At 40.6% G+C, this 13,870-nt stretch overlaps 1 protein-coding gene across 1 annotated transcript in view; it reads right to left on the bottom strand.

The window, feature by feature from the left end:
- Positions 1-11,914, bottom strand: part of LOC143036739 (short transient receptor potential channel 4-associated protein-like) — a 37,867-nt gene extending 25,953 nt beyond the window's left edge. Inside the window, 4 exon segments of the mRNA XM_076204426.1 lie at positions 2,562-2,693; positions 3,688-3,789; positions 4,311-4,430; positions 11,738-11,914. Of these exon segments, the coding sequence (XP_076060541.1) occupies positions 2,562-2,693; positions 3,688-3,789; positions 4,311-4,430; positions 11,738-11,839 (456 nt within the window). The 5' untranslated portion in view covers positions 11,840-11,914.
- Between the last annotated feature and the right edge of the window lie 1,956 nt (positions 11,915-13,870).

Here is a 13,870-nt window from a genome sequence, read left to right as displayed (position 1 = left end):
GTCCTAAACCCACACTGTTCATCACCAATTACTCCCTCTGTTCCTCTCCTAATCCTCTCAATCAAGACCCTCCCATAAGCCTTCCCAACTACACTTAACAAGCTGATCCCTCTGAAACTACTACACTCACACTTGTCCCCTTTTCCCTTGTAAAGTGAAAATATACAGGGACTCCTCTAGTCCTCCGGCACTCTACCCTCTCTCCAATAAACATTAAACAACCTCACTAGCCAGTCCACAATCACTGTACTTCCTTTTTTCAGACATTCTACATGGCATCCATCCAACCCAAGTGCCTTGCCTGCTCTCATCATCTTAACAGTTGCCTTCACTTCATCTCCTTAATTCCTACTCCATTTTCCTCACTCATCATGGTCATTTTCTTTGCACTTCTCACTGCAACTACCTTTCCCTCCCTATCCTCCTTCACATTTAGCAACTCCCTAAAATACTCTGCCCACCTTCCTCTCACTGCCATCTCTTCCATTATCATCTCTCCATCTGTACCTTTTACCTTTTCTTCTCTACTTGATTCGCCTCCTCTTCCTCTCTTAACCCCTTCCATACGGTGCCGCACACGTAGGCGTCATGGACTTAGATCTCGGTGGCAGCAGCCAATGCCAGCCGTACGACGTGTCGTAATAATACTCGCATCATAAAATATAGTCACCGCTTATATCGATCGTTCTCTCTTCACCCGTGAATTTTGATAACCATAGAAAATGCGATTACAAAAGAATTAGAAAGAATGTCATTATGGAGGGGCGACTACAATAAATATAATCAAGACGCCGATATGGCAGCCTCGTGAATACACTCGCTCCCCATGACGCCTACATGTGCGGCACCGTATGGAAGGGGTTAATTTCTTTCCAAAAAAAATTTTTTACTTTCAAAATTTTCTGTCATACTCTTACCCCATTTCACATCTGCTCTCCTCTTTGCCTCCTTTATCTTATGCTTTACTTCTCTTTATTTTGTACCTCTCATATGATTCCCTCGTCCTAATTTGTAACCAATCTATGAAAACTTGCTTCTTCTCTTCTACACCCTTTGCTTCCTCATCCCACCACTCACTACCCTTCCATCTATTTCCTCCCGTCTTCCTTGTTCCACACACCATCTTTGCACACCTTATGACTCCCTCCTTGAACATCCCCATTCCTCCTCCACTCCTAGTTCTACTCTATTCTTCACTCCCTCCCACTCCTCTCTCAGCTTCTTCTTATACTCCTTCTCATTTTCTTTCTCATTTAAGCAGTTCACTCCTCCCTACCTTCTGCCTTTTTCCTTTCTCCACCTATTCTCCACTCTCAATTTACCTTCCACCAAAAAATGATCTGATATCCCCCCACTCTCTCCCTTAAAACATGTACATCCTCAACTCTTTCTACCATACTCCTGGTTACCATTATATAGTCCATTAGTGCTCTATCTACCACCCTCTCCCATGTGTACTTATGCTTGACTTTCTTCCTAAACACTGTATTTGCTATCATCAACTCTCTTTTGAGACACATCTCCACCATCAACTCTCCACTACGATTTTTTCCTGGAACTCCACACTTCCCAATCACTCTGTTGGTTCATATCCTACCCTAGCATAAGATCTCCCAGTACCACTATGAGTACATTGATATTTCTCCCTAATCCCGCTATGTACTCATTTAAATCTATCCAAAAAGCCTCCCTTTCCTCTACACTTCTCTTACTACCAGGCCCATAGGCATTTACAAAAACCCTCATCTCCATTCCCAGCTTCAACTTCAACCACATTAATCTTGAAGAAACCTCCTTCCACTCCACTATACATTTAAATATCTCTTCACTTACTAGTATAACCACCCCTTCTCTCTCTCATCCTCTCTTCACTCCTGGGAACCTCCAAACTACACTCCCAAACTCACACTCACCCCTCCCTTTCAATTCAATGCCAACATATCCATCTTTCTTCTCACTAACATAATGCCTATCTCTTCCCTTCTACTCTCATCTGTACCGCATCCACACACATTAAAAGATGCAAACCTTAGGGTACTGGTTGGAAAACTCCTAGACCCTCTTATGCCTTTACTTTTTTTAAGGAATGTCCCCTTTGGAGCTACAGGTAGCAGGATTTCTAGTCCTATCCCCGTCCCATTTTTTGTAGTCAGTCTTGTACGACTCATGTGGGAAGACTTGGTGGCAGCATTCTTTTCCCCCACCACAGATTAGGAGAAGAAAAAAAAAAAAAAAAAAAAATCAGAGAAATGGTACAGGACAGTAACGAGGGGTGGGAGACAGCATAATGGAGGGACAGTGACAGTATAATAAAAGTGTCATCATTTTTCAGTGAACAGATATTTCCTCTATCACAGACAAAATAATGTGTGGCTCTAGTCCATAGGGGCACCCCATATAGACCCTAAAGTATCAGCTGCATGCTACTTTGCCACAATAACATGCAACCAATACCCCAGATGGGGTAATGATACAAAGTAAAAATTGATGAAACACAGATAAACATTTAATATTATGTCTTTCACATAAATTGAGGGAAAAAAAAAAAAATCGTAACATACCAAGGTTGTGAGTCGACAAATTATGTTAAGGGTTGAAGCCTTGATGTCCCAAATGTTGTATGATTCTTTGCAGTTATCCAAATCACAACACTTAGTTCCCAAGTCAGGTGCACTTAATATTGACAACAGAGTCTGAAAAAGTCATGTTGAATAAGGCAGGTATCTACAACTTGATATTTCACTGGATGATATACAATAGTATCCCTGTAACTAATTAAATTAAATTCGTGGCAGATTGGGGGGGGGGGTTTGAGTCCCATTGAAACCATGCCCCACCCCAGGAGGTGAGTTGGCACCCCTATGCAATTCTTTCTAGTTGTTGCAATATGTTAGTCATATGGACACATATTGTTCACAAGCATCTGCAAGCTTAAAACAAATTGTTAAACAACTGAATATTCTCATGGCAAAGGATGCACAATGATCACACACAGGGTTTGAGGTTTTATCCCAAAATAAAAGTATAATTCACTTCTTTTATTCACAATTAAATTTCCTGATATGAGGGCAGTAACTGTTGATGAATAACCAGCTGTGAGTCAGCAGCTAAAATATATACAAATTACTTTAAAAACCTTTATCTTTGTATTTTCACATGATGATTTATAATATACTATGAAACTTTAGTAGTATGAGAAATATCATATACTATGCATTCCCTTGTACACATAAAATGTACAATAATAGCAATTTGCAGTGCTAACACTGTCTTTACAATTTCTATTCACATCCACCATCAGAACATTGTGATAATATATTCATCTAAACATCACAATTTATGATTGTGAAACTGTTGGTTTTATCTAACTTGTGTATTTCCAAAATTTTAGTTCAGCAGGAACATTATCAATGAGCATGAAAAATAAATAACTGGAAGGTTGTAATATGAAAAAAATGCTAAGTTTCCTATGGTTAAAAAAGAAACACCTACAATATGTCAATTTATTACTATTTACCTGTTTGTTTATTATTTAATTATACCTATGCATTTATTTATGTATTCTATTTGTTATTTACATTATTATAGTTTTTATTTATTTATTTATTATTATTATGATTTTTTTTCGCATCCGACCTAGATATGGACCAAAAGGTCTCCTGTCGGCATGCTCCACCTTAAACTTACCTTGACTCCTTGATACTGATTAATGAGACCCATGACATCCATCACCTCACATTCTTGCTCTCGATTATATTCGTCCATATTGCTCAGTGCACCAAGTATTATCTGTACAAAATGACAATCAAAACATCAATTACTTTTCATTACTATTCACCACCAAAGTCAACTTCAACATACAATTCTGTATTAGAATTATTCATGCAATTAATATTTTGGGACATTTTCAAATACATAATGTTAGAAATGCATGCAAATTTTGGGGGTTGGCATCAGATTTAAAAGTGAAAACATATGAACATGACTGATCAAATATGAAGTTCATCCATCTCACCAAATTTGCCTATTTATTATGTACATAAACCTTATAACAAGGCAGCTGAATCAAAGCATACAACCACTTTATATTTATTCATTATATGATAAATGTAAAAAAATTAAGCAAAATTAAATATGTAAATAAATAAATGATCCTATGATACTTTGAATTAAGATAAAATTATATACGATGGGGGAGGGGGCAAAATGACATTCTGCTCTATGGTGCAAAAAGTGCTAGAAACAAAACAATGCTGAGAAGCACCATCTTTTTTTTTTACAAGGAAAAATCTACACAAGAAAAAAATTACCTTAAGCTTATCCATGACAAGATGACGACTAAAGTGTATAGACATCAGTGAAGCCTCAATACTACGAAGAGCAATCAATATGTATCCATTTGGCAGTAGCTCCAAACTGGATTCTGGAACCTTTGGGGAAGAAAAAGAAAGAAAAAAAAAAAAAAAAAAAAAATAGAACAGGTTTATTAAATCAAATAAAACAAATTCTTAGTACATACCAAAATGCCTCTTCCCCTTTACAAAGGAGGTAGCCACCTAAGGTATATACACCCACTTTTCACCATTTTACCTTAATTCATTGAGGATATAGGCCCATTCCTTCACCCTGCCCACTGCCTGGGTTAGTAGCAATACAGTGAGACCTCTCCTTAACGGACGTTAATTACCTGTGTTTACGGTGTTTTCAGTGTTTTTGGTGTTGTTGTTTAGTGTGGGCAAACACTATGCCACCCAAAAACCACTCCAAATCAACGGATTATTCACATCAACAGACACCGTTACCCCCCTTTTAGTCCGTTAATGAGAGGTAGTACTGTACAGGGTCTAACAGATAAATCCATACAAACTTTGAAGAGGTTTTAAGCACTTAAAAAGTAACATATGGCAATTCTGATTGTTTCCAGGTACTTCCATTTGTCTAATAATTTAGCCAGTTGTATACTAGCACCAGTGCAATAAACATTAAGCAATGGAACAAGCCAAACGTTCAGCCATATGCGAACTTCGTCGCGTGGGTCACACTCCTAGCGCCATAATAAGGATGCTAAAATACTCCAGACAAACTGTTTACGATGTTTGTAAACGTTTTGATGAGACCGGCGAAGACCAACGAGCTGCTCACAAGCCCAGAAGGGGCAGAATTCTAACACCTCGCTTTTTAGCTGGTCTCAAGAGAAGTGTCAATGCAAATCCAGCCTTACCATTATCGACATTGGCAAAGAAGAGAGGTGTCAGCACAATGACAATTCACAGAGCATTAAAGAAATTGGGATTAACCTCATTCTCACAAGGAAAAAGACATCTTTTGACACGAAAAATGAAAGAAATCCACTTGACCAGGTGCCAAAAGCTGTTGAACTGGATGAAGTCGAATGGCTCAGTCATCAAGTTTTTTTCCGACGAGAAGATTTTCACGGTTGATGCGACTTTCAATAAGTGGAATGATCGCTGGATAGCTTCCTCATCCTCAGAGGTTCAACACAAGACAACGACGAAGAAACCAGCAAGTGTCATGGTGCTCTGTGTGGTGTCAACTGAGGGGGACGTCTTCACTCACTTCTTCAACAACAAGGAGAAAGTCAATGCCGTTGTCTATTGCAAAGTTCTAGAAGAGAAAATAATACCCTGGATGAAAGATAAGGCTAGTGGCAACCAGTTTGTCTTCCAACAAGACTCGGCTCCAGCCCACACAGCGAAGAGGACCACCAACCTTCTCGAAGGGTCAAATGTGCAGTTCTGGAACAAAGAGTTGTGGCCTTCAAATTCGCCAGACCTAAACCCTTTAGATTATTATTTTTGGGTGCGAATTGAGGCCAAGGCATGTGACAAGCCACACAGAAGTATAACAACCCTGAAGACAGACATCAAGAAGGCTGTGGATTCATTATCAAAGTCTGAGATCATCAACGTTGTATCCAAGTTTCGTAAACGCGTTGAAAGCGTCATAACAGCTGAAGGTGGTTACATTGAATGAAATCATTGTTCTTATTGCCTTTTCTAAATATACTGAAAATTTCATAACTCTCTGTTTATTATAACCCGAGATATTAATCTTAAAACATGTGATAAGAAGTTGTACTGATTTATCTGTTAGACCCTGTACAACAAAGCACGGCACTTCCCCAGCAGGGCCCAAAAGCTAAAGGTGATTTACCCCCACTGCTTCATTACATGGCAACCTTCCCTCCTCACCCACTTACGAGTAATTACAGAAGACAAGGAGAAATCTCTTCAGGCCATGTCAATTCATCATACATTCACAATCAATCTCCATTTAATGCTATCTCTTGCACTTTCCCTTACCCTGCTCAAGAGACATTCCCCTTCTACTCAAGGCCCCTTCGCCCAATCCATTCATCTCATTCTTGGCTTTTGCCTTAAGTACATTCCATCCATCTGTACCTTCCACATTAATTTTGCTTGTCTTTCTTCACTCATTTTTTCTAATGTTCAAACCATCCCAGTATTCTCTGATCAACCATATCTGCCAGCTTCTTTTCCATCCCTGCTCTCTGTTTCACCTCCTCATTTCTCACCCTATCCATCCTTCTAACTCCCAATATACTTTTCAAATATTTCATCTCAAACACATCTAAATTTCTTCTTTCTGCCATCCTTACAGCCCAAGACCCTGTCCTATACAGTGTCATGGTGCATAATCATCACTTTATAGTGTTCTCTTTGTGTCCATTCCCAAGATAATTCTTCTTACAACACTTTACTCTCCCCAAGACATTTACTTGCTACTCAGTACTGGGGTATTGACTGAATTTCATGCCTACTGCATTGTAGCATGCAGCTAATGCTTTAGGACCTGTTATGGAGTGCTTCTACAGACCAGAGCCACACCTCATTTGTCTGTTGTAGTAAAATGAATCAAATTTCTACTTATGGAGCAATGATGCTACTTTTGTACCACAACTGTCCCTTCTTTATATTGTTCCCTTGTAACTGCCCTTTACCACTTATATGAGTTAACCTCTTATCCCCTGTGGTAGAGGGGAAAAGAATTCTGTCACTGTGATCCTGTGTGAGTTGTAAAAGGCAACAAGGAGAGATAAAGTGATGGGACTAGGGATCCTACTTTTTGAATGTTCATCCTACAAGAAGTCAAGGCATAAGAGGGTCTGGAAGAACTCCAACCAGAACTTTCAAAATTGGGTAATTAAATGTGCATGGTTATGGTACAAATGAGGATAAAAGGAAAGAGATTGTGAGAAGGAAGATAGATGTGATTGTGTTCACAGAAACTAAGTTGAAAGGGATGGGTGATTATGAGTTTGGGAGTGTGGCAGGGAGAGTGTTGGGAGTGATTAGGTACAAGGGAAGGAAATGGGGATGTCTGTTCAACAGGGATGCATAAAGGCAAAGGACAGGTTGTGTATGGACAATGAATTGACACAGCCTGCAGGGATTTCTTATCCTCTCGATTTTTGCATGAGGTGATGAGGAAGAAGGATCACAAAGTAAATGAAGCAGTGGGGCCTTGATGTAGATGTGCTGTGTCTTGCTGCATTGCTTCTGATCCAGGGGGTGGGCTGGAAAAAGGAAGAAACCTACACCCACAAATGAATATGATAAAAAGGGATGCAAATGGGTAATGAATAGGTGGGGGATGGGTGCGTGCCTTAGCTGCCTACCTCCCTTGTAGGGAGGTATATGTGAGTGAGTGTGAGTGTATGATTCACCATGGTCTTTGATCATGTGCTGGACTCATGATCAATAGCTATTTCCCTCCCAGAAGAGAGTTCAGAGTTCATATATGACCAATCTATGGGTAATGTCTTACCTTACATGCACACACACCCCAACTCGCCACCCGTGAGAGTTGGAGTAACAACTCGCACCACAACAATATTGAAATATTTCAGCCCTGGGCAGGATTTGAACCCAGACTGCCATCATGGCAGCCGCAAACACTACCACTATGCCATCAAGTCATGGCAGGGTGTGTTGTTTAGGGTTCTGGTGTGTGTGTGTGTGTGTGCATGTAATTCACCATGGTCTTGGATCACTTGTTGGACTTGTGAGCAACAGATACTACCCTCCTGGAAGAGAGCTCAGAGCTCATATATGACTGATTTATGGGTAGTCCTGTGACCTCACATGCACACACACCACCCACTCCCCACCCATGAGAATTGGAGTAATGACTTGCAGTTCAGCAATACTGAAATTATTTCACCCCTGGGTGGGATTCAAATTCAGACCACTGTAATGGTGGCTGCAATCACTACCACTGTGCCATCAAGTCATGTGTGTGTGTGTGATTCACCATGGTCTTTGGATTATGTGTTGGACTCATGATCGACAGCTATTTCCCTCCCAGAAGAGAGCTCAGAGCTTGTATATGACCAATCTATGGGTAATGCTGTGACCTTACACGCACACACACACCCAACTCCCCACCCACGAGAGTTGGAGTAACAACCTGCAGTGCAGCATTACTGAAATTATTTCAGCCCTGGGCAGGATTCAAATCCAGACCTCCATAGTGGCAGCTGGGAACTACCAACTGTGTGTGTGTGTTTTTAATATATATATATATATATATATATATATATATATATATATATATATATATATATATATATATATATATATATATATATAATGTGTATATACATACACACACATGCATACAAAAGCAAGTTACAAACACTGCAAATTGAAGCACTATGAGTAATTACAGGATGCACCAAACCACCACTATAGGACACCTATATACAGAAACCAAAATATTCCCAATAGAACATCACATGAAAATGACAGGAACACAATTCCATGCCAGAACCCTTAACTATACATATCCCTCATATTACATCTCATAAGCACCACCAACAGAATGTAACAAAAAAATTACATCAGCAACATACTACTCCAACATCTACAACAACCTGCCACCCAAACCATCTACACAGAAACACATTCATATCCATGTAACTAAACAAGCCCTTCAAGAACGACCACCTTCCTCAATACTACTACTCTAACAACAACCCCCAGATGCGAGTCCCACAGAGAAAGCCCTCACACACCAGACAAGAAACACACTAGCAGGTGTGCTCAGATCACCATCGGTCATTGAGACAGTACCAACACAGAATAGGCCTGGCTACAGATTCAAACTGCCCTAGATGCAACCACCACACAGGAGACAGAGAACACCCTATACTACTATGCCCCACAATGACCATCCCCACACAACATTACAATATCTCTTCTCTAAGTAACTTATGGCCCCATCAGTTGGATGCTGCCAGTTCCTTGGAGGCCACAAGTCTTCTGCATGAGAAACCAGGGACAATGGATTGATTGATCAAATACATATATACTTTCGTATATACATGGGCTTTGATTGAAATAAGGAAGGCAGGTAGGTAAGTAGGCAGTCAAGGAGCCAGGCAATCAGTCAGAGACAGGTAGGTAGGTAAGTAAGTAGGTAGGTAGGTAGGTAGGTAGGTAGGTAGGTAGGTAGGTAGGTAGGTAGGTAGGTAGGTAGGTAGGTAGGTAGGTAAGTAGGTAGGTAGGTAGGTAGGTAGTAATGGAGCCACACAAGCTGCGAGACAAACAGGCAACCAAGCAGATGGTCACAAAGACTGGAAGGAAGGTAGGCAGCAAGGAGGGAGACAAATTGACCAATCAATCCAATCCCCTAGATGTCTTGCTGGATACCCATGGTTCCACAGTAATTGGCAACAGCCACAAGATTGGCCCATAAGTCACTCAAGGAAGTTTGAGTGAAGTCAAGGAAAGACAGTATTTTACTGTCTGGGTAAGGCTAATGAGGTAGTGTAGGATAAGGTGTTCAGAGTCTTCTATGTGGTGACAATCAATCAATACATTGCCCCTGGTCTCTCTTGCAAAAGACCCGAGGCATCCAGGAAACCAGCAACAGCTGGGCAAGACCATAAGTCACTTAGAGATGAGGTATTGTGTTCTTATCTGGGGATTGTTAGTGCTAAGCACAGTACTTTGACGTATTCTATGTCTTCTGTTGAGGTGGTTACATCTGGGGCAATTTGGACCTTTGGCCAGGCCTATTCTGTGTTAGAACTCACTTAATGCTGGATGATGTCCTGAGCACAGGTGTGTTAGTGTGGTTCTTATAAGAAATGGAAAAGTTTTCTCTATGGGACTTATACCTGGGAGTTGTGCAGGAGTATTGAGTTTGCCAGTCTTTCCTGAAGGGTTTGTTTAGTTATCTGGGTAAGCATGTATTGTGTAGATGTTTGGTGTGTTTTAGATGGTAGGTTGTTGTAGATGTTTGAGTAGTATGCTACTAGTACAGTTTTTTAATGTTTTCTGTTGGTGCTGCTTGCAAAATGTAGCGTGAAGGGTGTGTTGTTTAGGGTTTTGCAGATTTGTGTTCCTGCCATTTTCATGTGATGTTCTATTGGGAGAATTTTGATTTCTGTATGTCTTATAGAGATGGTTTAAGTGCACCTAGTTATTATTCTCAGTGATCCTTTCTATAGTGATTATAAATTGCTTGTGTTCAATTTGCTGATTACTGGGAACCATCCTGTGAAGGCATATTCTATGGTTCTTATGACCTATTTATAGATATTTATTAATTTCTTATTGCTGTCCAAAGCCCGTGCTAGTGTTGTTTTTATTAGGTCTGTTTTCTTAATGATTTTCACTACCTGGACCTTGATATGTGGATTGAATGTAATACAAGTATGAAATGTTAGCCCCAGAATTGTTTGGTTACTTTTGACTACAAGGATTTGCCCACTTAAATCTACTGCAGCATAGTTTTATGATCCATGATTATCTGAAGAAAGCAATGTTACTATTTATTTCAGCAGTGAAGCATCTGTTCTGTTACTTTTGAACCACTGTTCTAGCAAACTAGGAACATCAGTAAAATTCCAGAACCACGCAAGCACAGATATTCAACATGAAACTTAGGTTGTCCAATAACTCCTATCATTACCTAATCTAACTTTACCTTCCATCCCTAATCCAAAGATAAATATATCTTTCAAATACAAGGGAGAAAGAATTGAACAATGTGTTTGTGTGATAGTGTATCAGAACAAAAATACTGTTACTGTCTTCAATGGGAAACATTCACCTAAATGGGTGTCACTTCACCCACATACATTCCTCATAGTTTCTCCAAGCTAGCCATGTGATGGGTATGCATGCATGTGAAAGCTGAAATTAACCTCATTTTCACATTTACAGTACAAACTTAAGTCTCAGACATCCTACAAAACTCTTCAATAATTCTTGGTTTAAGAAATTAAGTTTGGGGTTCCTTGACAATGCTGTATTACCATTTTTAAGATTTTATGTTGCTTTTAATCAACAACAATTGTAGTTTCATGTTGAGAAATATATAATTTCGTACAAGAAAATGGGAGATGAACATAATTCCCATTCTTATACATAGATAAGTTGAATTGCAATCAGTCAAACAACGACTCGTATTCACTGCTGAGTGTAATGTTTACATTGGCTCCCCAGATCCAGTCCAGTGGGAACACTTACATGGTAACAAAGAAATTACCACTATATGTACTACAACCGACTAATAAACAATATTACTATAAGACCACAGGCCACGTATTTATTTTACATTGATTTTTAAAACTCTAAACATAATCGTGAGGTTATAAATTAAGATTTTTCGTAGTGTTTACAATTCTGCGAGGCGTAAACTATCCATCCCTTCAACACATATTAAATATACTAATACTTCTTACCATATGTAAATAATTTGAATTATGTCCACTTATTTCTTTCTTGTACAACCTATATTCGGCTAGGTTTCCGTATAATTTTTTAACGAGTTTTCTTGAAGCCATTGTGAAGAAAATACGAATATTTTCGCTCTCCACACTCCCTCTGCTTAAAGTCTCCCGTATCTTCAATTTGGCAAACAAAACAGCTGATCGAAGACGAAAGACTATCTTACTGCGTACAGTTCAATGTGTATTGTTTTTGTCTTGGCTACCTCCCTTATAATGGGGAAAAGTCTTCGGTATATAGATAAATAGATAGATAGGTAAATAGATAGATAGATAGGTAGATATAATGTGAATAACCTAGCTAGTTTGAAGGAATTTTAGTATATGAAAATATCTCTTTATTTGATGAAGGGCGTAACACATCGATTATAAAGAAAATGTTATGAAAGGCTAACGTAATTATTCCGGAATTAAGATGTATTACACACGAAGAAAAACATCAAATTAACTCGTAGTGTGAAGAGGAAAAAGGAAAATAACAACTCTTTCAAAATGAACAAGCTCGTGATCAGGGTTTTATCTTGGTTGACGCCACACAATTTTATTCATTTTGAACTTATACGTTATACGCAATATATAGTAAGTGTTATCGAGAGGAAGGGTTGAGAGCTAATGATACTTGTTACCCGAGCGGTTTACAAGTCCAAAGTTTTGTGAGAAATTTGCATTTCTTTGTCTTGTCTCATTTTTATTATTTTGTAATGGTTTGAAAATGTGAATTTACTAGTCAGTTACCACTTCTCAACAATACTTCGTTGCAGAATTCCAAACCTTCTTACTATGTTATCACCACGGAAGCATCTGAATCGTTGAAATTTAACCATTCCTTTCACTATACTCGGTGCATCGAAAACTGGCCGTTAGGGCGGAGCACGGGGATTCCCCCTGTATTGCCATGTAGTGACGTGATGCATCCTACGACTCGTCACACACTGATCAAAGAAATCTTTGGAACTAGCCTTTCCAAGTTCCTGTAGTTGGCAAGCGTAGTTCGCATGGGTGTCCCTGCCAGCCAGCGGTCAGCCAATCAGGAACTTGGAAGGCTCCTCACGTTCCCGCCAGCCTCCCTTAAAAGGTCGGCGTTTCGCCAAGATGGGCAGAACAAGATGGTCCTTGACAAGCTCGGGGACAAGGAAGCCATTCTGTGTGACCTAAGGGAGAGGAACTCGGATGTTGACTTTGTCGATGTCTTCCGGCCTCCGGGCACTGATTTCGTCAGGATTTCCCTTAAATCTAGGTCCGACCTTGAGAAGATTCTCAGGGTAGGACTCAAGATTAGTTTCTTATATCTGCCCCCATCGTCTATTAGAGAGTTTAAAAACTTGAATGTCAGGCAATGCCTGATATGTTACTCCCTGCAACATGAATCCCGATCCTGTCCTCAACCCAATCTGACTAGGTGCTCCAAGTGTGCTACCGACGGACATCGGTATAGAGAATGCGAGGCAGCGAGACTCAGGTGTCTCCTATGTGGGGGAACCCACAGCGCCATCTCCAATTCCTGCCCGGAAAGGAGAAAGGCGGCTGACACAGCGCAGCCTGCTCAACCGATGGCTAGGTCAGCTCCCAACACCCGCCCCCAACCTGCGCAACCCTCTAATCCTCGTCCTAAAACCAAAACCCCCTCCTCCTCCTCCACCTCCTCCTCCTCCTCCTCCTCCTCCACCTCCTCCTCCTCCTCCTCCTCCTCCTCCTCCTCCACCTCCTCCACCTCCCCCTCCTCCTCCACCTCCTCCCCATCCCAAGGCAAAATCCCTCAACCCCCCACCCCCAAACCCAGAACCCACCCAGGTGTTAAGAGGAGGGCTAGTTCCCCTGCTGCCGCCCCTGACCAGGAGCCTTCTTGCGCCCCCAAGGAGCAGCGGACGCAGAGGACGAAGTCCAAGCGTTCTCGCCAGGATGCGAGCAGGCCCTCCACCTGTACCGAAGTCCCTAACATGGTTGCATCAATTATCGGCAGCACCCTGGAAAGGGAGGCAGCTGGTAATCTCCAATGTCCGTCTGGAGACGAAAGGTGCAACCAGGCGAGGGACGCTCAAGTACTTGCTCTGAGTATTGTCTATTCGGCAATGCTCATGTCCAAGAGCA

This window comes from Oratosquilla oratoria, chromosome 21, assembly GCF_046742065.1.
Source record: "Oratosquilla oratoria isolate Oo_2021 chromosome 21, ASM4674206v1, whole genome shotgun sequence".
NCBI lineage: Eukaryota > Metazoa > Arthropoda > Malacostraca > Stomatopoda > Squillidae > Oratosquilla > Oratosquilla oratoria.
Note: the sequence above shows the minus strand (reverse complement) of the source record. Positions and strands in the feature narration are given on the sequence as shown.